Here is a 27,542-nt window from a genome sequence, read left to right as displayed (position 1 = left end):
GGCCTCTGCTGCTGATTGCCCAATTGTAAATGCTTCATCTGCATTAGCATTCTTGGCTGCCACTACACATGTTGAAATTGAGACAAGACCATCAATAGTTTCAAAACCAACTTCCGCAGAAGCCAAGTTCCATTCGTATCGAACGTACCTCACTGTCCAGGGCTGGCTAGGCAATTCAGACATTTCAGCCACAGAATGGGGAATGGAGCTTATTGGTGGAGTGTTGTCTCCCATATCAACAGATCATGCTGCTGCTCCAAATAGGGTACTCAAGATTGTCAGCTGCGGTTGCAAGGCAACATGCAGGAAAAAAATGCAAATGTTGGAAAGCTGGACTCTTCTGCACTGCAACGTGTTCATCGTGTTGTGGCCAAACGTGAAAATTCAACCCCCGTCAAGTATGATGACAGTAAATAAAGATTCGCAATCACTATCAGGATTTAACTTTAATCAGTCATATCTAAGTTTCCATAAAAGATAACTAAGAATTTGATGATCAAGTTCAGTTATTTTATTTTGTGATGTGGATCGTCATCTCTCATTTTCCTTTAAATTATTTTATTTTTGAATGGCACAATTATGCTAATCATATCATATTCTTGATATTCACATTCCTGCACACATTGCAGTGCAAAAGCTCAGAGGAAAACTGTCCCACATTTCCCTGAAAGAAAATTAGATGCTCCAATAGCAATAGCATATAATGTGTCTGATTTTGGCCATTTTGCATTCAAATTATGCAAATTAGGAGGTATTTGCAATGTTCTGATTGGTCTGTAAGGCTCATAAATACTAAAAGTTTTAATAAAATATTATTAAACTCGTGTTTTTACTCAATTCAAGGTAATGGTTGATGATACAGTGAGCTGTTTGGTCCATTTTCAGACTTTTGGGGCATTTGCTCATTAATATGCAAATTAGGTTAATTATGCAAAATGCCCAAAGAGGATTTTTGGGGACTCATCAGATATGTAATTGGGGATGAGTCAAGAATGTTTCCTGAAAAAATCAGCTTTCTAAAAAAATGTCCAACCCCGTATATGTAAACTGGCTAATGCTCTTGTGCTATACTGATACGATGTTTGCTGGAGGTATGGCAAGTATCGTAGCGATTTACCCAGTTTTGATAGAGTTGTGGCCCTTGAACTTAGGAGATATGGAAATTTGTTGGACCCATTAGGAGGACATGTATTGCTTTAGCAGTATTCAAATACTTGTTTTTAGCAGGAAAAACCTATATTTGGCACCAGCAGATTTTCTCACTTGACAAAGTTTTGAAATAATGTTAACATCAAATAGTTAGTTTATAATGTGCTGAGGTGTCATTATTCCCTGCAATTGCTTTTTTTATGTTGAATATAAAAGTATTGTTATTAGTATGTTGAAATTTCTTTTAAAATGTCTAGCCAAATGTATTTTGTATTAACCAAATAAAATACACTAAAGTTATGATTCGTTAAAGAGGTTTTGAAACTTTATGCATGCTTTCGACATGTGCACAAAATTAGTTATATTTTGTTCAGTATCACATCACAATTTGCTATGCTGTACATAGACTTTTAAAAAGTGCTACACAATTCTAAAATGAACAAAGGTACAGCACACACATTATTTTAAAGATTTATAATCAGAATAATTTTATCAAACCACATTATTATGCAAATTCAGAGGCTTCCATTTTTGTAGGGTGGGGGGGAGGTTGATTTTTGCCCCAATTAACTGAAAATACCCGAATTAGGATTACAATGTTTATTCATATTAGCATTACTACCAACAGCTATGTGCAGGGCATTTGCCAGAGGGTAAAATGGGTATGGTGCCATACCCAAAAATGTTTTTATTTTGTTAAGTTGACCTTTTGACAAAATGAATTACTCTTAACCCTAACCCTAATGACTCTTAACCCTAACCCTAAATCTAACCCATTTTCTTTCTGGGGGAGACCCCCATACCCACTATTGACTGCAGTTGCATTCAGCACACACATTGTAAATATTCAATTTCATAGCACCATACCCACATTTTTAATATTTACTAATTTAATGCACATTTTACCAAATTTCCTTTTAAAATATTTTCTCACCTAGACTGCAAGAAAACAGAATTTGATGATGTGGAATATTTTCACAAGGATTTATCAAGTGATGGTGCAAAAACCTTACTAGAAAACAAACCAGTGGGGGCTTACATCCTGCGACTGAGCCAGACAAACGACAATCAATTAACTTTGTCCTGCAACACATCGACTGGTGAAACCAGACATTACCTGCTGGATAACGAGTGCAAACATTTGGTAGGTTCAACTTACTATCAGGGGTTTGGCCCCATATTTCTGTAATAAAAACAAAACAAAAAATTCGACTATCATAACTCTGGTCTCTCTTCACAGACAAAATCTGTGTGGTCCTTAACCATATGTCTGACGCCATATAACTGTAAATAAAACATGTTGAGTGCGTCGTCAAATAAAACATTTCTTTCTTTCTTTCTTTCTTTATTATGTTCATTCCCAATGACATTTTTGCCTTCAGGGGTTTGGCCCAATATTTCTGTAATAAAAAAAATAAAAAAATAAAAATTTAAAGTGTCTTTTGTTTAATGACACCACTAGAACACATTGATTTATTAATCATCAGCTGTTGGATGTCAAACGTATGGTGATTCTGCCATATAGTTTCAGAGAGGAAGCCCGACACACTTTTCTATTAGTAGTTGGTGGTTTTTGATATCCACCATCCCAAGGACAGGATAGCACATACCATGGCCGTTTGTTGTGCATTGGCTAAAATGAGAAATAGCCCAAAGAACCCAACAATGGGGATCGATCCCAAACAAACAGCGCATCTGGCAAGCGCTTTACTGCCTTTGTTAAACAAAAAACCTTTGTTTCTGCTGAGGGAGTGGGATATATAGTTCAAGCGGTAGTGTGTCCACCTGTGAAGCGGTCGGTCATCGGATCGATCCTTCTCAGTAGACCCATTTGCAGTTTGGGCTATTTTCCATTCCAACCAGTGGTCCACAACTGGTTCATCAAAGGCCATGGTATGTGCTGTCCTGTCTGTGGGAAAGTGCATGTAAAAGACCCCTTGCTGCTTATCGGAAAGAGTAGCCTATGTGGTGGCAGCGGGTTTCCTCTGAAGAAATAAGTCAGAATTACCATTTGTTTGACGTCCAATAGCTGATGATAAGATAAACATCAATGTGCTCTAGAGGCGTTGTTAAATAAAACAAACTTTTCTTTGTTTCTGCTGTTAGGAAATCCAACTGTATAGCATGGATTAGTTATTTCCACCTGTCACCAAACACAGATGTATAACATGATTTTCTTTGTTTCAGTTATTGCAAAATCCAACTGATGACCTTGGACAAATATGTTCTCGTATGGGGATTTCATGTCCCCCCCTTACAATGCCCATTGTTAATGCTAGCAGTTCATTTCACAACCAAAGTGAGTATTATTACACAAAAAACAACATGAGCAGAATTCATGTAAATGCATGTGTGTAAACATAAACAGTTTTGTAAATTCAAACCCATATGTTTAACTTTCAAAATTAAACTTGGAATCAAAAGAGGACAATTAAAGAAATTAACTGAAACCAATTTACATATATTCCAGCCAGCTGAATATATTTGGTTTATCGAACTAGAACCAACTCTATGTATGTCAAACGAGACTTGCAGACTGCTGCACAAGTTTACCCTTAAGTTTAGAAGTAGACCCAATATCCAAAATATTTGAAATGTGAAATATTTGTTGAGTAAATGTGAAATTTTCAAACCACTGCACTTGTAGACAGTGTAAAAAAAAAAATATTTGATTTTCACATTATTTACAATATTTTATATAATACATTATCAACTCTAGCAAATCTGAGGTTTTTCTTGCAATCTTGGCATTTGTAGTAACTCAAAATTAATTATTATACAAGAGGTCTTCAGATTGGCATTGTGTGAAATATGATGATGATATTTTAAATTACCCACATATTTCAATCATATTGACAAATCATTTTGTCTGGCACAACCCCAGACCTGTCAACCCTCCCGGATTCTGCGGGAGACTCCCGGTATTTGATCAAGTCTCCCGCTGGAAAAACATTTCTCCTGGGAAATCCTTATTTTCTAAGCATAACAAAAAATTCAAGCTACCGTGGCTGTGTATTGACATTAAGTGTTACCAAACATAAAACTATCCAATTTAGTCCTAATAACACCTCTGACTCGTAAAATGTCTTCCCACTGGATTACATAACGCAAAGTTCTATGGCTGGAAGTGCCAGAGTAGACGGCGAATGCATGCATCAATACACACGACGTCAAAATCACATGTCAAAGCAAGACAACAGAAAGACCAATTAGCTGTATAAACAATACTTGTATCAATTAGATTTGTAGGTTTGTGCAGTAAACTGTTAGTAACTAGAGTACACTTCAAGGGATTATTTTCCTACGATTAATAAATCTTGTGTTTGACATAACATTACTCACGGAAATAGGTGTAATTCCGGTATATTTCACACGACGTCAGTATTGAGCTTTTACTTATGATTAGTAGAAATGATTAGTGAAAATACAGTGTTTATTGCATGGTTATAAGTACAACGCCACTGTACCTTATTGTAGTAAAAACTGAATATTAATTTATAAGATTTAGGCCTATATAAATTTGTCTTGGGTCTACTTTTCACGAAACAAATAACGATGATGCAACCTGTAAGTGTAATACCGTAAATGTACTAATTAATGTTTAAATTTGTTAGTGTTAAGATTTTTGGATAAAAGAGTTATTTTTAAAAATATATTTTAAATTATAATAATATTTAAAAATAATTAAAACAAAATATAATATATATATATATATATACACATATGTATATATATAAAAAAAAAAAAAAAAACATTTTTTTTTTTTTTTTTTTAATGCCAATAACTAAGGTTGACAAGTATACATGACATTATGTAGTGTTCATATAACTTATTGTAGTACTTTTTAAAAAGTTGTGTTAAATCGTGTGCAGTTAAAAAATCAGTTTTTTTTTACAAAATCTCCTGCTTTTTCAACACACACCTCCTGCTTTCTCTTGACTAAAGGTTGACAGGTCTGCAACCCAGCATGCCTGTATATAGAACTGGTTTTATATACCAGAATTAGAAATACCTGTATATTTATAGGTCAATAAAATTAGAAATACCTGTATATTTATAGATCACTAGAATTAGAAATACAGGTACCTGTATATTTATAGGTCACTAGAATTAGAAATACCTGTATATTTATAGGCCACTAGAATTAGAAATACCTGTATACTTATAGGTCACTAGAATTAGAAATACCTGTATTTTTATAGGTCACTAGAATTAGAAATACCTATATACTTATAGGTCACTAGAATTAGAAATACCTGTATACTTATAGGTCACTAGAATTAGAAATACCTGTATTTTTATAGTTCACTAGAATTAGAAATACCTGTATTTTTATAGGTCACTAGAATTAGAAATACCTGTGACGATTAGTAATTCTAAAACCAATGCTTCTTCTAACACATTGTGTGTTATTATTAGACATGGAATTGCTGCTGCTGCAGTGGATTGTGGAGGCCAGCCGAGAACATCCACAAATACACACTGAAGATATCGGTGGAATCAGAGTGAACCTGCCTTTGGTTCACCTGAAAAAACTACTTGCAATGGTTGCATTGCTGGAAATAAGTCGGCATACGGTACACACTGTTTGATAATGGTTTAGGTTTGATTAGTTAATATATATATAGATCTGCATACTTTAATTTGTTGAGTACCCCCAAAAACCTTTAGGGTGTATACTACCAAATCAAATCCCATAGACGACAATAGTAACATATGTGGCTAAAACTCCTACCTGCAACGTATCAATCGACATAAACGCCACGGATATAAATACTACCACCCCTCACCCTTAAAGTGAATCACAAAAAAGTGGGTGTCAAGCTGCTCATTTCTGAGATAACGGGTAGCGTCTATGACTACCTTAGTTCAGCACAAAATTTGAGTACTTTTTTTTTTACAGGTACCCCATACATGTTCCAAGCACAAGGCTACTTGACACAGTGGTACTAGATGAAATAAAATTGCATACATTTTTAGCCCAGATGAAACTGATTTTTTTTACAACCAACACACTCACATTTATAACCAATCACAGGACTTGTGGTGTTCACTTCTCTATCAAAAGTTGGGTGCACCTCGAACTCTGAACCAGCCAAAGTTATTTGGTTTAGTACTACCTATACTGATAGCATACATTTTTCAAAAAGTGTCCAGCCATGTGTTTTTATGACAACCAGGATCTGGTGTATTCTGACAAAGTGACAGCCTCACTGAAACTGTTGTTTCTACAGTGCAACCTAATATAATGTACACCTCATAAGGCATATATATTGTATACAGTTTTGTACAAATGCAGTATGTCATATTAAACAACAAAATGTTTTAAAATAAAACTCCTGAAGATATTTACTGTCAGTTGGGGGGGGGGGGGGGGGGTGTACTCGGGTATATATGTAGAGACAACAAAGATAGAGTACCTCTACTCCTTTAAAGTATTCCATTAAAATACATGCACTTGACTGACCTCTAGATAAGGAGACTTGAACAGGTACATCAAAGAAATATCAGTATTAAAAAAATGCACTTTCTGAGGAAGGAAACACCAACATGACTGTACCTGTATAAAGTAATGACTTAATGTCCTGGACATTAGCGTTGGGAGGAAATCCTGTATGCTGGATGTGGGTGTCTTCAAGTTACCAGGTGTGGGAATTTCAAATCCATCGGCCATGCTGATTTTCACAATGAACAATAAAAACCATTGGGAGCCACCCATATGCCTGACTATATTTTATTTGTAACCTACTGTAGTTGGAGCTTTTAATATTTGTAATATCTGGAATTATCATCCAGCTTTCACACATTTATTTTTGATTAATTACTGAAAAAAACTATTTTTAAATGACATAATTACCCGAACATCTATTTTATTGAATTATTTTCTAATCCAGATCAATACAATATGTATATTGGATGTATTCCTACAATCAGTAATCCAGCATTTTATTTAGCTAGTAACACTGGGTAATACAGCTTTAACAATAAAATAAATTGTCAACTTACTCCAAGGCAGATAATCAAATCTGAAAAAAATTGGTTCTGAATCTAGTATAAACCTAAAATGGTCTTCATGAGAGCAAACTAAGTGATTATTAAAAGAAAAAATTTCATCTGGAGATCTAAAGGTATGTTTAACAAGCTTATTGTTATGTATAACTAAGAACAGAAGGCACAATAGTGACAACAAATTTAATTATGTCTTTGGTGAAGTTTTTTTTTAAATTTATTTTATATTTTGCATAAAACTACAAATTTGTCTAAAATATAACTTAGCACCCTATAAATATGTCAAAATGACAATAAAAATCGAGTTCTTTACAAATTTGAGTTTTGGAAACTAAAGACATTATCCCACTACTGACACGTTATTTTTAATATAAAAATAAATTGCTATTAAAATCTTAATTCAGGTTGCCTATATATAGCACCATATTTAAGAGCAGTTGTATATGGCAAGTCAAATACCATGTAAAAAGAAATTATTGAAATATTTACGGTATGAATTATAGGCCAAAACCAACTTTTCCTCAGTGCTAACTTTGATTCAAACTCCATTCAGAGCCATGTACAGTTATTAGTGTCAAGGTCAAGGTCATTGTGAACTTGAGTGGTCCAGTGACGGCTAATTAATCAACCAGTATCATTTAATTAAAAAAAATCACAAAATCATGTTTTATTATGCACTGAATATGTGCTATAGGGTGTATTCTACCAAATCAAATCCCATAGACGACAATAGTAACATATGTGGCTAAAACTCCTACCTGCAACATATCAATCGACATAAACGCCACGGATATAAATAAAACCACCCCTCACCCTTAAAGTGAATCACAAAAAAGTGGGTGTCAAGCTGCTCATTTCTGAGATAACGGGTAGCGTCTATGACTACCCTAGTTCCGCACAAAATTTGAGTACTTTTTTTTACAGGTACCCCATACATGTTACAAGCACAAGGCTACTTGACACAGTGGTACTAGATGAAATAAAATTGCATATATTTTTAGCCCAGATGAAACTGATTTTTTTTACAACCAACACACTCACATTTATAACCAATCACAGGACTTGTGGTGTTCACTTCTCTATCCAAAGTTGGGTGCACCTCGAACTTTGAACCAGCCGGAAGTTATTTGGTTTAGTACTACCTTTATCATTATATTTTGATAGGATGCTTGGCTTAGATGCTTCGTCGCAGGATTGAATCTTCTCAGTGCATCCATTACCTGTTAGTTTGTGTTTCCATACCACCAAGTGCCCCAAAGGCCATGGTATGTGCGATCATGTCTGTGAGAAAGTGCATATAAAAGATCCCTTGCTGCCAATGAATAAATGTAGCAGGTTTTCTCTGAAGACTACAAGTTAAAATTACCAAATGTTTGACATCAACAGCCGATGATTAATAAATTAATTTGCTTTAGTGGAGTTGTTAAACAAAACAAACTTAACTCTCATTATATTTTGAACTTTTGTTACAAAACGTCTACTGGATTTTGGTTTAATGTTTTTCCTGGGATGATTTCTTTTACAGATTCTCCAATGTGGGGGTCTTCAGTTGATGATAAGCCTTCTCGAGACGAATGCAAAAGACTTGTCAGAGTTTTCTGTGTTTCATTCAGATGGTATGTTGTGTGCCATTGCTAGTGAGATTGTAGTCATGCTGAATACAGTCAAAATAACTGGGTTGGACACCAGTTTAAATAGAGAATAACTAGTTAATGATGTAGGATATCAGCTTTATCCTGCGATGGTAAGAATGGAAAATTCTCCTAAGGTCTACGACAGTCACATTTCTCACCCTTGTTTTGGCTTCGTACACAGTACATATCCAACGGTAATTTTTTGATATGATATATTTGACAAAAGGTACTTTTTATTTCTTTCATCTTTTGAAACTTAAAATTAATATTTTGTCCACAATTATGAAAAATAACAAAATACCAACATGTAAACAACGTCCACTTGTTATAGAAATTTGACAGGGGTCAAGGTTAGTAGACCAGTTTTTATTTTAATGTGGCGAAGTATTGTAATAATATAGCTAATTTTGAGTTTGAATGACGTCAGTATTCCAATGACGTCACTTTGAATCGCCTTACAATAACCATACACTGGGTACATGACGTTTCCCTTTTAAGAATGCTGGAAAAATTCCAATGCAAACTTGCATTTGAACATTACTAATGCATCTGAATGCATTTGAAGAAAATCTTTTGATTAAAAAATTGTACCTTTTACGAAATATGGATTTCAAGTGAAATTACAGTAAAATATGCTATATTTATTCTGTACGAACCCAAAACAAGGGTGTGAAAAATGACTGTTGTCGACCTTAGGCTTGCTGAGCCAAATTTCCCATTCGATCTACAAAAGCCGATATCCTACATCATTAACTTATTATTTTTATCCTGCAATCTATAAAAATTATGGTGAAGAGCTTTTATTGCAGCACATTGTACCAAGTATCTAAGCATGTGACGTCGTATGTACTTGACGTCAATAAAAAATAACTAGTTAATGATGTAGCTTTATCCTGTGAAGGTAAGAATGGGAAATTGTGCCAGGTGTAATGTATAGATACAACCTGTACAGTGACAAGTCGTTTTACTTGTTTTATAATAAATTCAATATAGAATTGCTAAAGTTTTATACACATTTCAAAATAGAGATTGGGCATTTGTCCAGTGTGGTTTTGTCTGTTGGGGATATTCCCACTGTTGTTTTATCCTTTGGGCTTTTGTCTGTTGGGGTTATTCTCATTGGAGTTTTAACCTTTGGGGTCTTGTCTGTTGGGGTTATTCTCATTGGAGGTTTAACCTTTGGGGTCTTGTCTGTTGGGGTTATTCTCATTGGAGTTTTAACCTTTGGGGCCTTGTCTGTTGGGGTTATTCTCATTGGAGTTTTAACCTTTGGGGTCTTGTCTGTTGGGGTTATTCTCATTGGAGGTTTAACTTTTGGGGCCTTGTCTGTTGGGGTTATTCTCATTGGAGGTTTAACCTTTGGGGCCTTGTCTGTTGGGGTTATTCTCAATGGAGGTTTAACCTTTGGGGCCTTGTCTGTTGGGGTTATTCTCATTGGAGTTTTAACCTTTGGGGTCTTGTCTGTTGGGGTTATTCTCATTGGAGGTTTAACCTTTGGGGCCTTGTCTGTTGGGGTTATTCTCATTGGAGGTTTAACCTTTGGGGCCTTGTCTGTTGGGGTTATTCTCATTGGAGGTTTAACCTTTGGGGCCTTGTCTGTTGGGGTTATTCTCATTGGAGGTTTAACCTTTGGGGCCTTGTCTGTTGGGGTTATTCTCATTGGAGGTTTAACCTTTGGGGCCTTGTCTGTTGGGGTTATTCTCATTGGAGGTTTAACCTTTGGGGTCTTGTCTGTTGGGGTTATTCTCATTGGAGGTTTAACCTTTGGGCTTTTGTCTGTTGGGGTTATTCTCATTGGAGGTTTAACCTTTGGGGTCTTGTCTGTTGGGGTTATTCTCATTGGAGGTTTAACCTTTGGGCTTTTGTCTGTTGGGGTTATTCTCATTGGAGGTTTAACCTTTGGGCTTTTGTCTGTTGGGGTTATTCTCAATGGAGGTTTAACCTTTGGGGTCTTGTCTGTTGGGGTTATTCTCATTGGAGTTTTAACCTTTGGGGCCTTGTCTGTTGGGGTTATTCTCATTGGAGGTTTAACCTTTGGGGTCTTGTCTGTTGGGGTTATTCTCATTGGAGTTTTAACCTTTGGGGCCTTGTCTGTTGGGGTTATTCTCATTGGAGGTTTAACCTTTGGGGCCTTGTCTGTTGGGGTTATTCTCATTGGAGGTTTAACCTTTGGGGCCTTGTCTGTTGGGGTTATTCTCATTGGAGGTTTAACCTTTGGGGCCTTGTCTGTTGGGGTTATTCTCATTGGAGGTTTAACCTTTGGGGCCTTGTCTGTTGGGGTTATTCTCATTGGAGGTTTAACCTTTGGGGCCTTGTCTGTTGGGGTTATTCTCATTGGAGGTTTAACCTTTGGGGCCTTGTCTGTTGGGGTTATTCTCATTGGAGTTTTAACCTTTGGGGCCTTGTCTGTTGGGGTTATTCTCATTGGAGGTTTAACCTTTGGGGCCTTGTCTGTTGGGGTTATTCTCATTGGAGGTTTAACCTTTGGGGCCTTGTCTGTTGGGGTTATTCTCATTGGAGGTTTAACCTTTGGGGTCTTGTCTGTTGGGGTTATTCTCATTGGAGTTTTAACCTTTGGGGCCTTGTCTGTTGGGGTTATTCTCATTGGAGTTTTAACCTTTGGGGCCTTGTCTGTTGGGGTTATTCTCATTGGAGGTTTAACCTTTGGGGCCTTGTCTGTTGGGGTTATTCTCATTGGAGTTTTAACCTTTGGGGCCTTGTCTGTTGGGGTTATTCTCATTGGAGGTTTAACCTTTGGGGCCTTGTCTGTTGGGGTTATTCTCATTGGAGTTTTAACCTTTGGGGCCTTGTCTGTTGGGGTTATTCTCATTGGAGGTTTAACCTTTGGGGCCTTGTCTGTTGGGGTTATTCTCATTGGAGGTTTAACCTTTGGGGTCTTGTCTTCTCACCATTATTTCACTCAGAACTATTTGGTACATATATTATTATACCCAGGAATGTATTTGATGTACTGGTATATTATACTGAATGTCTGATTGACAAAGCTTCTTTTTTTCACAGATGCCCTTGAAATGATCATGTCAGGACTGACTGAACTGGTCAGGTGTGGAACACAAAGTTACAGCTCGATGGAGCACTTTGAGGTGGGGGTACCACTTAAACAGCTACTCTTGGCTCTCAGCACCTTTCACCTAGATGCCAACCAAAGGCTGGAGGTAAGGCCATTTTAAATATGAAAGCTGTTATACCCATTTATATATCATACAGTAGTTAAACGACATTTCAGATCAAATTCCATTTATTTTGTGACGGAATGAGTCAAGTTTGAAAATGTTCAAAGCTTCTTGTATGTAGGCCTGTGTGTATAAAATGGAGATCTACATTTGCCACAACTGGATTAATACACTGTAATTTATACAGATTTTTCTTAATTTCAGAAGGAAAAGAATAAAGAAAGAAGGCCTTTGTCCAAGGTGTGATGGGACCATCAGTTCACGGACAAAAAGGCTTTCTTTTATTGAGGCCAGTAAGAGTGACATGCACTGGCTTTGGTGGGGTAGTGGTTGGTAGACACTGGGCTTGAATCCCGGTCCTGGCTCCCATCCACAGTGAGATTGGTGGGGTAGTGGTTGGTAGACACTGGCTTAGAATCCCGGTCCTGGCTCCCATCCACAGTGAGATTGGTGGGGTAGTGGTTGGTAGACACTGGGTTTGAATCCCGGTCCTGGCTCCCATTCACAGTAAGATTGGTGGGGTAGTCGTTAATAGACACTGGGTTTGAATCCCGGTCCAGGCTCCCATTCACAGTAAGATTGGTGGGGTAGTCGTTAATAGACACTGGGTTTGAATCCCGGAATCCTGGAAGATGGACAGTGTTTTCGTAATTTTATAATATCTCCTTTTGAACTGGGCACTGGATCAGTATTTGTCAAGCTACAAAAATGATTGTTCTTCTTTATGTTTTTCAGATTCTTGAAGAAGGTATTCTTCAAATGCTTGCAGACATACTGCAACAAGATGACATCGAATCTGATGTTGTCCTCCTCTGTGTGAAAACTGTTAAATATCTGTGTACTTTCCCAGACTGTCACAGAGATCTGACGGGCAACACAAAGCTGTTGCAAGTTGTCAAGAAATACTGCACTTCATGTGACGACCAAGTCCGAGACGAAGCACAAAAAACAGCACAATTGCTAAAGGAACTGTAATAATTTGATGCTTTAAAAATGAAGGATTCAGTTGTTGAGTCTCCACGAGTACTCAGGCAGGGGCCGAGTCTAGCAAGACTTGAGTTCATGGTTTTTATATATTAATACATGTATTTATAGATATATATACATGTGTGTGTGTGCCCCCTCCGCTTTCTGCACCTTCCTACGCCCGTGATTATATCAAAATATTTATTGTAGTGACTGTTGACATGAGTTATCTCCCTTATTATGACGAAAGAAACAATACTGCTTAATAATTATTGTAATATCATAATTATAACCGCAGACTGAATAGCATTTAAATAATTAATGCATTGCAATCATAATCAGAAACAAGAAATATATGGACATGTAAAAAGTATGTTTTTAAAATAAATAAATAAATATGCTAATCAACCGATTACATCGACCATTCACTGGTTGAAGACTATGATTGGGACCTGCTTCTGTCCTGCACATTTACAAAATACCATAAAAACAGAAGACATAATTATTCCAAGTTAATCCTTTAATTAAATGACTAAAAGGCTTATGAAAAGTGATACACTTCGGTACATTTAGGTACATTTAGCAGACATCGGTAACGAGAATGTCACATGAGAGTCGGCTGGCAACGAGATCAAGGATGTTTAATGGCTGTGGGTGTACTGAGACGGTCGACTGGCAACGAGATCAAGAATCTTTAATGGCTGTGGGTGTACTGAGACGGTCGGCTGGCGACGAGATCAAGGATGTTTAATGGCTGTGGGTGTACTGAGACGGTCGGCTGGCAACGAGATCAAGGATGTTTAATGGCTGTGGGTGTACTGAGACGGTCGACTGGCAACGAGATCAAGAATCTTTAATGGCTGTGGGTGTACTGAGACGGTCGGCTGGCGACGAGATCAAGGATGTTTAATGGCTGTGGGTGTACTGAGACGGTCGACTGGCAACGAGATCAAGAATCTTTAATGGCTGTGGGTGTACTGAGACGGTCGGCTGGCGACGAGATCAAGGATGTTTAATGGCTGTGGGTATGCTGAAACATGTACAAAGCAATATGTGTGACATAGGGGTGCGCAAAATATCAGTATCGGTAATGTCAGTATCGGTTATGTGCAACACGAGCCCTGATGACAGCTTGACAACATCAATGCATGAGGAGCAATCAAACGTTGCACAACATGTTGTGGAATGTTCTGCCACTCATGCTGCAGTGCCATAAGAAGTTGTGGACATGTCTGGGGTGGTGGATTCCTCTGGCACTCATGCTGATCCAGTGCATCCCATAAATGTTCTATTGGGTTTAAATCTGAAGAACAGGCAGGCCAAGATAATGTCTGGACGTTGTGGCGCTGCAGAAACTCCTGACTGACACGTGCAACACGTGGTCTGGCATTGTCATGTTGAAACATTCCACCGTTGACGTTCATGTGCGGAATGACGTGATGCTGCAGGATCTCGTCTCGATAACTGATGCCCGTCAGTGCACCTGCCACATGCACAAGAGACGTCCTACCACCATGATGGATTCCTGCCCACACCATTACACTGCCACTACCAAAACGGTCAACTTGTTGCACGCAATTTGGAGCATAATGTTCCCCTCGACGTCTATGGACACGTGTGCGTCCATCAGCACGTGACAGGAGAAAACGAGACTCATCTGAGAATAAAACTGTCCTCCACCTGACACCTGTCCATCTCACCCTCTGTTGGCACCACTGCAGACGCTCCGGTAAGTGACGTGGGATCAATGTTACGTCGCACTGGTCTTCTAGGAAAATTCCTGCCTCCCTCAGCTGATTACAAACTGTCTAGTCAGAAATTCTGTGTCGCTATGGTGAGCGGCGGTGGTTACTCTGGGACGATCTGACCATGGCCTGTCATTAACACTTTGAGTCGTGTTGTACCATGCCCAAAAAAGCAGAGATGGTCTGTCTGGAGATGTCAAAGTGCCTTGCCACAGCTTGTTGAGTTCCCCTGCTTGCAATCTCACAATGGCATTATTGCCTTGAGCTGACGTCAATCTTGGCATTATTGCGTTACCTACAGTGTCGTTATGCAGTCTGTTTGAATCACTGCTGTGGCCTTTTATGACCCACCAACGGAGGGTTCGGCATGCAAAGTTACAGAACTCCATGATGCACGTGCTCTGAGGGTTGCGTTTTTGCGTTTGTACTGAAAGTACAAACGTTGACTATGGCTACGTTTATGCAAATCGGACATGTTTTTGCATCACCATTCGCTCACTTACTTGATTGTCTTTACAATGTCTTTGATTCTGCAAAAATAATCTGATAGCATTATTTTTACCAATGTCGTTTCTTTTTTTGAAGAGTATATATTGGATGTGGCAAATGTACAAGACAAAACAATTATTCAGTAGGGCTTCTGCCCCTTCACTCACTGCTTTAAGAAATTTGTGTTCATTTGTTTTTGGTTTTTGTTTTTTGTGTTTTTGTGATGTACAGTAATAGCAATTGCTTGCCAAACTATTTATCCAAAGTTTTATCGCTGCTATATTTATGTGTCATATTTGGAGGGGGAAAAGCAATAATACATGTAGGTATTCAAGAGAGATAAATAAACCTGCTTTTTTCCTCTTGGCATTTTAATACAGGATTTTCAATAATTTATATAAAATTGAAATACCAGTTATTAGAAATGAAATAATTATACGTAACGTCATCTCCAGATATTTGACAATTACTTTCCAAAAAAGTTTTTTGTCTAGCATTATAGTTTGCAATTAACCTTCATGTTGTTGATTTTATACACGATGTTTTGATTTCACTAGAAGTGAATGGGAAATGTTTTATGTTATACTGCCGTTTGTTTGGCTGTTTGAGGCATATTTGTTTGGAAAAGTACAGGTGCTGGTCACCTAATAAAATTCTTTGTTTACATCATTGTCTTTGTTTACAGCAAACTGCTCAGCTGGGGAACAGCTTAGCAACTACATGTTTTAGACATCCATTCTCAAGTTTTCAAAACTCTACTGCACCGTAACAAAGATTTTTGAGAGAAAAAATTCTTACTTGCATGCAGTTATACCCTCGTTATACAACTTGTATTAACTGAGCTGTGTCCAGAATGTAGATTTATGTTTCCATTTCACAATCATTTGATAATTATCACCAAAACCAGGCGAGTGTCATGGAGAGCAGACTTCAGCTGAATTTATTGTAGGAGTGATGGTGAGAGAGAGATTATTTTGTTTAACGACAACACTAGAGCACATTGATTTATTAATCATCATCGGCCATTGGATGTCAAATGTTTGGTAATTGTGGCATATAGTCTCGGAGAGGAAACCTGCTACATTTTTCGTTTAGCAGCAAGAGATTTTTTATATGCACCAACCCACAGACAGGGATAGCACTGGCTGGAACGAGAAATATCCCAATGGGGCCTACTGACGAGGATCAATCCTAGACCGACCGTGCATCAGGAGAGTGCTTTACCACTGGGCTATGGAGAGAGAGAGAGAGAGGGCGAGCTGTCAAGTACGTGCCCTGTGAGCAATTGCTAACATCATAAATTCAATGTGTAATCACAGAGATATAATCTAAGCCTCGCCCCCTCGTTTGCCCCCTCGTCCCAAACACGTATAAATGATTGGAGACAAATACAATTTAATGTGTGTTCCTCAACAGCTCCTAGAACCCACATAGGTTTTACCTGTCAGGCCGTCACAACAGCTTGCTAGAACCAGCGTAGGTTTTATCCGTCAGGCTGTCTCAACAGCTTGCTACAACCCGCATAGGTTTTACTGTCAGGCCGTCTCAACAGCTTGCTGGAACCACATAGCTTATACCCTGTCAGGCCGTCTCAACAGTTTGCTGGAACCCGCGTAGGTTTTACCCTGTCAGGCCGTCTCAGCAGCTTGCTAGAACCCACATAGATTATACATTGTCAGGGTGTCTCGGCAGCTTGCTAGAACCCCACATAGATTATACATTGTCAGGCTGTCTCGGCAGCTTGCTAGAACCCGCGTAGATTATACATTGTCAGGCCGTCTCGGCAGCTTGCTAGAACCCGCGTAGATTATACATTGTCAGGCCGTCTCGGCAGCTTGCTAGAACCCACATAGATTATACATTGTCAGGCTGTCTCGGCAGCTTGCTAGAACCCACATAGATTATACATTGTCAGGCTGTCTCGGCAGCTTGCTAGAACCCCACATAGATTATACATTGTCAGGCTGTCTCGGCAGCTTGCTAGAACCCCACATAGATTATACATTGTCAGGCTGTCTCGGCAGCTTGCTAGAACCCCACATAGATTATACATTGTCAGGCTGTCTCGGCAGCTTGCTAGAACCCCACATAGATTATACATTGTCAGGCTGTCTCGGCAGCTTGCTAGAACCCCACATAGATTATACATTGTCAGGCTGTCTCGGCAGCTTGCTAGAACCCCACATAGATTATACATTGTCAGGCTGTCTCGGCAGCTTGCTAGAACCCCACATAGATTATACATTGTCAGGCTGTCTCGGCAGCTTGCTAGAACCCCACATAGATTATACATTGTCAGGCTGTCTCGGCAGCTTGCTAGAACCCCACATAGATTATACATTGTCAGGCTGTCTCGGCAGCTTGCTAGAACCCCACATAGATTATACATTGTCAGGCTGTCTCGGCAGCTTGCTAGAACCCCACATAGATTATACATTGTCAGGCTGTCTCGGCAGCTTGCTAGAACCCCACATAGATTATACATTGTCAGGCTGTCTCGGCAGCTTGCTAGAACCCCACATAGATTATACATTGTCAGGCTGTCTCGGCAGCTTGCTAGAACCCCACATAGATTATACATTGTCAGGCTGTCTCGGCAGCTTGCTAGAACCCCACATAGATTATACATTGTCAGGCTGTCTCGGCAGCTTGCTAGAACCCCACATAGATTATACATTGTCAGGCTGTCTCGGCAGCTTGCTAGAACCCCACATAGATTATACATTGTCAGGCTGTCTCGGCAGCTTGCTAGAACCCCACATAGATTATACATTGTCAGGCTGTCTCGGCAGCTTGCTAGAACCCCACATAGATTATACATTGTCAGGCTGTCTCGGCAGCTTGCTAGAACCCCACATAGATTATACATTGTCAGGCTGTCTCGGCAGCTTGCTAGAACCCCACATAGATTATACATTGTCAGGCTGTCTCGGCAGCTTGCTAGAACCCCACATAGATTATACATTGTCAGGCTGTCTCGGCAGCTTGCTAGAACCCCACATAGATTATACATTGTCAGGCTGTCTCGGCAGCTTGCTAGAACCCCACATAGATTATACATTGTCAGGCTGTCTCGGCAGCTTGCTAGAACCCCACATAGATTATACATTGTCAGGCTGTCTCGGCAGCTTGCTAGAACCCCACATAGATTATACATTGTCAGGCTGTCTCGGCAGCTTGCTAGAACCCCACATAGATTATACATTGTCAGGCTGTCTCGGCAGCTTGCTAGAACCCCACATAGATTATACATTGTCAGGCTGTCTCGGCAGCTTGCTAGAACCCCACATAGATTATACATTGTCAGGCTGTCTCGGCAGCTTGCTAGAACCCCACATAGATTATACATTGTCAGGCTGTCTCGGCAGCTTGCTAGAACCCCACATAGATTATACATTGTCAGGCTGTCTCGGCAGCTTGCTAGAACCCCACATAGATTATACATTGTCAGGCTGTCTCGGCAGCTTGCTAGAACCCCACATAGATTATACATTGTCAGGCTGTCTCGGCAGCTTGCTAGAACCCCACATAGATTATACATTGTCAGGCTGTCTCGGCAGCTTGCTAGAACCCCACATAGATTATACATTGTCAGGCTGTCTCGGCAGCTTGCTAGAACCCCACATAGATTATACATTGTCAGGCTGTCTCGGCAGCTTGCTAGAACCCCACATAGATTATACATTGTCAGGCTGTCTCGGCAGCTTGCTAGAACCCCACATAGATTATACATTGTCAGGCTGTCTCGGCAGCTTGCTAGAACCCCACATAGATTATACATTGTCAGGCTGTCTCGGCAGCTTGCTAGAACCCCACATAGATTATACATTGTCAGGCTGTCTCGGCAGCTTGCTAGAACCCCACATAGATTATACATTGTCAGGCTGTCTCGGCAGCTTGCTAGAACCCCACATAGATTATACATTGTCAGGCTGTCTCGGCAGCTTGCTAGAACCCCACATAGATTATACATTGTCAGGCTGTCTCGGCAGCTTGCTAGAACCCCACATAGATTATACATTGTCAGGCTGTCTCGGCAGCTTGCTAGAACCCCACATAGATTATACATTGTCAGGCTGTCTCGGCAGCTTGCTAGAACCCCACATAGATTATACATTGTCAGGCTGTCTCGGCAGCTTGCTAGAACCCCACATAGATTATACATTGTCAGGCTGTCTCGGCAGCTTGCTAGAACCCCACATAGATTATACATTGTCAGGCTGTCTCGGCAGCTTGCTAGAACCCCACATAGATTATACATTGTCAGGCTGTCTCGGCAGCTTGCTAGAACCCCACATAGATTATACATTGTCAGGCTGTCTCGGCAGCTTGCTAGAACCCCACATAGATTATACATTGTCAGGCTGTCTCGGCAGCTTGCTAGAACCCCACATAGATTATACATTGTCAGGCTGTCTCGGCAGCTTGCTAGAACCCCACATAGATTATACATTGTCAGGCTGTCTCGGCAGCTTGCTAGAACCCCACATAGATTATACATTGTCAGGCTGTCTCGGCAGCTTGCTAGAACCCCACATAGATTATACATTGTCAGGCTGTCTCGGCAGCTTGCTAGAACCCCACATAGATTATACATTGTCAGGCTGTCTCGGCAGCTTGCTAGAACCCCACATAGATTATACATTGTCAGGCTGTCTCGGCAGCTTGCTAGAACCCCACATAGATTATACATTGTCAGGCTGTCTCAGTGGTAGGAACACTAGTGATTTGTCTTGGGAACTAGTAACTTTTCTAGGCTACTAATCCTCTTACTTGTTTTAGCTTACTTTTTCAACAATGACTGTACCAAAAAAGAATATGACCAAACATCTTTACAATAGACAGATGAAAAGCAAACCCAAATGTATGTTGTCACAATATATTTATCAAACTGCAAAAACAGTTCAAATGTCACAAACAGCTTGGCTTTCTTTTCTTCAAATGAATGTAGTCCACATGTGGTGATACTGATCTGCTAAATAACACGAGCTAAATAACACGACAAGAATACCAGCCGCCAGGTTTTGTAAGATTACTCAACTTCTCAACATTCCCGCACTAAAAACAAATGACATCTGGAAACATACCAATAGAAAAAAATGGGCGAAAGTGTGGGCTTTTTATAACATTGAAAAGAAAGTGTTTTAAGTGCAAATTTAAAGAACTTTTTCGATAATCAGGACTTCACTCTGCCAACCACAATTTATTTTACATGCTTTACTTACAAGAAAAAAAAGCAGAATAATATTAGTAAGAGGTACGTGTATTTTATATAGTTATGATAAAAATAAACAAAACGGGTCTAGTGTGGTTGATTTTTGTTTTAGAATAATAAAATGATAAAACATAAATATACAGAAATGGTTAATTCAGGGTTGGGGTGGGGATGAATTGTAAATTATTCTAAAAACATATATAATTGTGGCTTTTAACTAGTAAATTTATTTCGTCTAGGATAACTTCTGTTGTAGTTGAATAATTTTTTCACAAAACTGAACTGGTCTAATGCTTATAAAACTGTTATAGACTAGACTCAAGACTAATAACAGTCTGAGACTTTAATGTCATGACAACGCCATACAAACTGTATGCATGTGGCGTCAATAAAGACTGAGTATGGACTCTAAAGGTTTTATAAGCATGGGCCCTCGTGGTATTCACTTAAGTCGAGCATCTTGATGGCAGGTTGAAATGGAAAATGACATGAACATTCTTAAGATGGTTATCTGTTTCATTTCTCGTCTCATTCATCGGAATACTTTCAAACATCCTAGAACATCAGCTAGTTCATGCTTCATAGTCGGGATTCTTCCGTAAAATAACAAAGCCTTCCATAATTGGCGTCAGAGTCAAATCTAAGGTTAAGGTGAAGGAAAATTTCCTGTGAGCACCGAGTGATATATTATTGGTATACATGAAAATATAAAACCTATCATGGAGAATATTTAGTGAGATTTGAATGCTACATTGTGTATATACATGAATGTATAAATCCATCAAGCTTGCAGCAAACCATTCACACTTTGTCAGGCTAGGACACTATTCAGAGTTATCATTTCAGTTGTTCTCTACTTTTGATCCTTAATACAAGTCTTTACATAAAACTTGCTGTCATGTAAATATATTTTCTGAATCTCCGATGAACCAAAATGAAATGTTAACAGTTAAATAGTATCACACGCCATGCATTCTGGATAGTGTTAATTTAACTAGGAGTCGGATCATAAAAAGAGATGGGAGCAAAGTAAATGTTTCTGCATTCTACTCCATCATTTTGTTTTATTATTTGTTATGATGGTTTGATTTTACATGTGTGGAACTGTTCTCCTTATATTAAAATTCTCCTCTAGATTGCTCTCCTGTTATTTCCAAAAGGAAAGGTATGTGGGCAGGTGGACAGATTTTATTAGTAAACGTTTGTTAAAGTTTAATAAAACATATTGATTTTTGAATCATCGGCTATTGGATGTAAAAAAATTGGTAATTTCGACTTATAGTCTTAAGAGAGGAAACCCACTACATTTTTCCATTAGTAGTAAGGGATCTTTTATATGCATCATTCCACAGACAAAGATATCACATACCACAGCCTTTGATATACCAGTCGTGGTGAACTGGCTGGAATAAGAAATAGCCCAATGGGCCCACTGATGGGGATCGATCCTAGACCGACCGTGCACCAAGCGAGCACTTTACCACTGGGCAATGTCCCCAGAATTGATTAATAAGAGTAAGCATGTATCTTGTTGTTTATAACTGTTCAAAAGGATACATTCATCGGTTGCCAGTTCTGCTCGTTCTCCATATGCAAGAAGAACTGGGGTTGTGTGAGTCTGGAATCCAGTAATGGTCTTCGGTTTACCTGCCTGACCCACAACATCTACAGCCTGTGCAAAACAATTGAAGAAATAGCTCTCTTTAGCACTATTCTCATAGAACAACAAAATAAAAATCATTACTTCATAACAAAAAAGATTACTTCATGACAAACATTCTCAATTTTGTCCCCTCCCTCCCTGTCCACTGCCTCGCCTTCCTTTAGGTCTTACACTTTCTTCCTGTCCAGTTTGACATCCCAATACTTGAATCTCCAACCTGTCTTGTAATCGTGTGTAGAATTCAACCCTCCCAGTTACTTGTCGTGATGCTGGTTTGGTGGTTTTACCAAGTTATGCTTCCAATTTGTTTTGCTTAAAATGCACCAGCATGGTAAACAAATATGCAGAATTTAACAAAACTGTAAATTTAAGCAATGGCTGAAAATGTTTAAGCCCACCTAATAACCAATCACTTTAATAAGCATACATAGACAATGAACTATTATGCAAGCATAATGATTTTTTAAAAATCCATGCGACAAAGTCAGATACAAGAGTGCTAGACCTGACATTACAAAATTGTAACCTATATTCACGTTATCCAATAACAGTAGGCAAAATATTTCGAACGCCACTGTACCTGGCCAACTCGAACTGATACTGGGAGAGGTCGAAGTTCTTCGTCGAATGTTACTAACATCCTGGGCTGCATCGCCGATACCAAGTAGTACAGGACATAATGAGATTTCCCAAGAATTACTGGAAAATAAACAACATTACATTCAATAACCAGGAACTAATACTAGTTTATAGAACAGCCTATGGTAGGTAATTATATAGGCATCTAATACCCATTTAGAAATTGAATGTGAACTAACCTTTAAACAAGAAAAACTCAATATGTATTTAAATAAAGGTAAGCTTTTAGCATTTCTGATCAAATTAAACCTACTTTGCGTTTGACTATTTTATGCAAAAACAAAAGTTGACATCCAATGAAAAGCTGAAAAATCACATCTTTAATTATAGAACAAAAACCATTCAAATATAACATGCTTCTTAAAGGAAACATGACACGAGACCATATTATAGCTCATTTTAAAAGAAAAATTATATAAAAATAATATACAAATAACTTTATAACAATAAAATACGTGTAGTTAACTTAAAATGAAGAAATTACGCTAATCAGTATCAAAGTACGATTTATGCATATTTCTTCGTGAGCGTTCGAAAAAAAAGGGAAGTGACGTCAGAGCCGCTGTACTCTTCCATTGTTGTTAACTGTTTATATATGGAGTAAGGGGCTTACGATCTTTTCAGTCCAACAGTGCCGTACTGCGCGGCCTTTGGGTGTAAAAATAAACACTTTAAACGATCGGGATTGTCTTTTTATGGTTTTCCAAAGGATTGTATCTGAAGAAAGACGCGTGTATTTTATCGCAAAAGAAAATATTGGACACCAACACCGCATAGTACTTTGGTGTCAGCCTATTTACAGCCCGGAGCCCGAACGTTACCCGGAGACAAATACAGTACTCGGTTGCGAATGCCGAGGTGTACATTGTACATATTTGGCACAAAGATACACCTCAGCATGATGTATTTATATATGTTAAAACAAAAATGTAGAATTTTTTATTTATTTATTTTTTTGGAAAAAAAAAGATTTTTCATGTTAGGGCTGTAGGCCTACATAACAAAATCTGCATTCACCGTCCGAAGAAGGAAACGTCAATAAGTAATTAAATATGGCATATACAAACATGGGATTTGGCATGAGGATACATCTCAGTACGATGTATTTAAATATGTTTTTAAAAAACGTGTAGAAAACAATAATAATTTTAAATAATGTTTTTAATCTTTGGGCGGAATACGTCACAAAAACGTTCCTCATCGCCCGAAGCCCCAAAGCAACACGAAGTTCAATACAAAATAAACCACTACTGTCGGTGTCGAAATAACTATTATGTTTCATCCACGGGCTGACTTGAGAATCGGAGTGTTGTTTTAGTTAATTGGTCCTTTCTTTCCGTGGCCTGCACATGTGATTCCTGATTGGCAGGTGTATATTGCAGGGTATCGACCAGGTAAGTGATTACCACGGTCTAGACATACGTACAAAATACGTGCCAGTTTTTTTAAGATCACAGGGTATTGTGGCGTAACCTGTCGCGACTATAGTACAATGTTAATGGACATTATCAGCCACCCTGCTTCATTACTGTAAATAATGCTGTAAAACCCTTGATTAAGTAGACTTTCCCATCTAAAATTACAAAACTGACCAATTACATAGTACCAAAGAAAAGAAAATTATCACTTGGGTATCATGAGTGGTCGTTTTTACTCTAACGCACCCAACCAATAGGCCTAATAATATGCTACTTTTTTTTATGAGAGAAAAATACTATAACCCCATTTCGTTCTATTGATGCAAATAGAAATATATTTAGTTTAAAAGTTGATTATACTCTCAAGTCATTTATGTTGTTTTACAAGCCAGGTTAATTAAAGTGAAGCGCCTTGTTGTAAATTAGAGCGTTTGTTTACACTGTGCATACAGATTTCATTATGTACAGCCCGAACATAAAAAATGCGATATTTTCTAAAAAACCCCACCCAAAAATGTTTGTCCTACATTTATATTTTTTACATATTTAAATACATCATATCGAGGTGTATCTTTATGCTAAATATGAACAGTATACACCTCGGCATTAGCATCCGAGTTTTGGTTTTGTCTCCGGGTTACTTTCGGGCTCCGGGCTGTAAATTGGTCGACCGGTCTGGACCCATATTCACAAAACATCGTAAGCCTAGTTTTACACGTAAACGTAAATCTACGACTGAAGAGCTATTCACGAAACAACGAAAACGTAAGTTAAGTGTAAAGTTGGACGTAAATATAAGAGTGCCTCCAGTTACAACTAACACTGCACGTAAGTCGTGTACATATAATAAATCAAGCACGATCGCCGTTATTTACTATTATTTACGAAAACTGGCATCATTTCCAATAATTGAAGCAGTTTGCGATGGCGAACGCCCACGGATTTAACATATTTCTGTTGGTGATCGAACGGATGTTTTCGACTCGGCCAAAAAGTTATCTTTTCCTTTTTAAGAAATATCCTCAAGTTCGTACCAAAACGCGGATCCTCACCAATACCAAAATGTCATGTTTCGCCGTTCGCAATGTTATTGTTAGCAGAAGTCAAACGAAATTGCGTTTTGCGCATTTGTTATTTACCCAGTAGCCATCGTTTCTAATGGATTTTTTTTTTTTTTTCTTCGGTGAGAGTGTTAAATCGTGGATTTACGTCCAACTAAGTTACGTTTACATTTACGACCGTCTTTGAGAATAAGGTGCTTCTTGCACGTAAACGTAAATCTACGGTAGACGTAAGTGCTAGTCGTAGACGTAAATTTACACCTTTTTGTGAATATGGGTCCAGGTCTGGCACCATCAGTTTCTCCACCCTCCGACTCGCTATCCGTTTTTTTTTCAGTATCACTGTTGTAAGTAAATGTGTGTCTTTCTTCATTTACTAACAGCTCATATTGATACGGCAAAACGTTTTGCGAACGAACACTCATTGTTTTGGTAAGCTGTGCAAGTCTTAGATTCTTTATGCGTGGTACGGACTAATGCTTTTAAGTGTAAGGCGTCAGATCAAGCGACGCGTCTCTGACGTCACGGACCTCGTGATTGCCCTGCTCATTAAAGATCGGCAATTTCCGCTAAGAGCTCGTATCTGGGGTTCTTTTATGGAGATATTTTAAGTAATTAATTTTTTATAATTTTTTTTTTTAGGTGATTCAATTTATAATTAATTGTACATGGTTGGTGCCAAATATGGTTTACGTGACATGTTTCCTTTAAAGCCAAAATGTATGCATTTATATGCAGTGTAACCTTTTCTTTGTATATTAAAACATATACATACACAAAAAACATCCATCATTGAAATATTAAAACGAACTGAAAATAAAAATGTTTATCTATCAAAATGGGTTTCTACAATTTTTGAAAAATAGAAATATCTTTCACCATAAGGCAAATAAACCAAATCAAAATGATTAGCGAACATTTTGTTTTCAAAATCTTCATTAGCAATATTTTTAGTCAATAGAAAATTTATGAGCAATTAAAATTGTGTAGCAATCGTTGACACTGATATTGAACAAAGTGTTCCCTGATGTGCAGAAACCACTCATGGTAGACCGTTTTTCTGCTCCATCTAGCTGAACGCGGCCCAGTTTAAATATAGACTATTGCTATTCTATCTTTAATTAGCCTACACCATGTTAAATAACAATATAAAATTTAAAAACCATCATGGGGGTATAATCAAGACATACTCACTATTTTTAACATCTAGACATGACACGAGAACGGCCATCAGGCCAGCTACAGCCACGCCACTCATCAGCGTGCGGTCACTGTGGTAGGGACACAGGGTCAGCGTCCCCTTGCCCAGGTGGGTCAAACCCTGAGCTAACCTCACCATAAACAAATTGTTTGGATCCTTCGCGTGGTACACTGCCAGCTGTCGCAACATTGCTGCCTGTCGAGCATTGTTTGTTCCTAAATAAAACAAAAAATTATAAATATAACCAGTGTTAAAATGAATTGTTAAACAGCAGAATTTTTTTTTAACTATAACCAGTGTTAAAACGCATAACCATGCATAATTATTGTTTTTCTTACAGTATATCTTTGCCTGTAAGTCGACACTGCCTATAAGTCGAGTCATTAATTTCAAGCCCCGAAAACATACTTTGTTTATTGACCATTTTATTCCATCCATAAAAAATTACCAATAAATATCTTATCTTCAGCAAACGAGAATCATAAATGGTTCATATACACAGTGGAACTCCTCTAAACCCAACACCCTCGAGACCAAATAAAAAGTCTAGTTTTAAGAGGTCCAGTTTTGAGAGAATTCCGGTTTACAGAGGGTCCAGTTTTGAGGGAATTCCGGTTTACAGAGGATCCAGTTTTGAGGGAATTCCGGTTTACAGAGGATCCAGTTTTGAGGGAATTCCAGTTATCAGAGGGTCCAGTTTTGAGGGAATTCCGGTTTACAGAGGGTCCGGTTTACAGAGGGTCCAGTTTTTAGAGAATTCCGGTTTACAGAGGGTCCAGTTTTGAGAGAATTCCGGTTTACAGAGGGTCCAGTTTTGAGGGAATTCCGGTTTACAGAGGGTCCAATTTTGAGAGGTTTCACTGAAATTCATTTGAACAAAAGAAAATTATTTTTGAAACATCTGCTTTCTACATCGTGGTATTTGATTATCAAACAGATCTTATTACTCAATTCATCATTAATGAACAATAATCTTCTAACTGGAGGGGTGGTGGGTGAACTAACACTTACAGTTCACTGTAATACATACCAGCACCAACAATGGATTACTGTGCTGTCTACTGCTGTAATACGCACCTGCACCAACACTGGATTACTGAGCTATCTACTGCTGTAATACGTACCAGCACCGACAATGGATTACTGAGCTGTCTACTGC

At 38.5% G+C, this 27,542-nt stretch overlaps 2 protein-coding genes across 2 annotated transcripts in view; one reads left to right on the top strand and one right to left on the bottom strand.

Moving 5' to 3' along the window:
- Positions 1–202: 202 nt before the first annotated feature.
- On the top strand, positions 203–15,852 carry LOC121381795. Its single transcript, XM_041511150.1, has 7 exons — positions 203–398; positions 2,088–2,293; positions 3,337–3,448; positions 5,569–5,726; positions 8,684–8,774; positions 11,814–11,968; positions 12,722–15,852. The coding sequence occupies exons 1-7, from the start codon at positions 203–205 to the stop codon at positions 12,959–12,961; spliced, it is 1,158 nt and encodes a 385-aa protein (XP_041367084.1). The 3' UTR covers positions 12,962–15,852.
- Positions 15,853–20,051: 4,199 nt separating this feature from the next.
- The window catches only part of LOC121380532 (26S proteasome non-ATPase regulatory subunit 2-like), a 30,312-nt gene continuing 22,821 nt past the window's right edge, over positions 20,052–27,542 (bottom strand). The window contains exons 20-23 of the mRNA XM_041509377.1: positions 26,377–26,598; positions 22,645–22,763; positions 21,959–22,073; positions 20,052–21,041 (exon numbers count right to left, since the gene is read on the bottom strand). Of these exons, the coding sequence (XP_041365311.1) occupies positions 20,974–21,041; positions 21,959–22,073; positions 22,645–22,763; positions 26,377–26,598 (524 nt within the window). The 3' untranslated portion in view covers positions 20,052–20,973. The remainder of the gene's footprint in view (positions 21,042–21,958; positions 22,074–22,644; positions 22,764–26,376; positions 26,599–27,542) is intronic.

The sequence above is a fragment of the Gigantopelta aegis genome, chromosome 9 (genome assembly GCF_016097555.1).
Source record: "Gigantopelta aegis isolate Gae_Host chromosome 9, Gae_host_genome, whole genome shotgun sequence".
Lineage (NCBI taxonomy): Eukaryota > Metazoa > Mollusca > Gastropoda > Neomphalida > Peltospiridae > Gigantopelta > Gigantopelta aegis.
The sequence above is the reverse complement of the archived record's forward strand: the minus strand, read 5'-3'. Positions and strand labels throughout refer to the sequence as shown.

Coding starts and splice junctions, on each gene's coding strand:
- LOC121381795 (XM_041511150.1), top strand. CDS start 203: ATGGAGCTTATTGGTGGAGTGTTGTCTCCCATATCAACAGATCATGCT. Junction 3,449..5,568: donor CAGTTCATTTCACAACCAAA/GTGAGTATTATT, acceptor TGTTATTATTAG/ACATGGAATTGCTGCTGCTG. Junction 8,775..11,813: donor TTCTGTGTTTCATTCAGATG/GTATGTTGTGTG, acceptor TTTTTTTCACAG/ATGCCCTTGAAATGATCATG.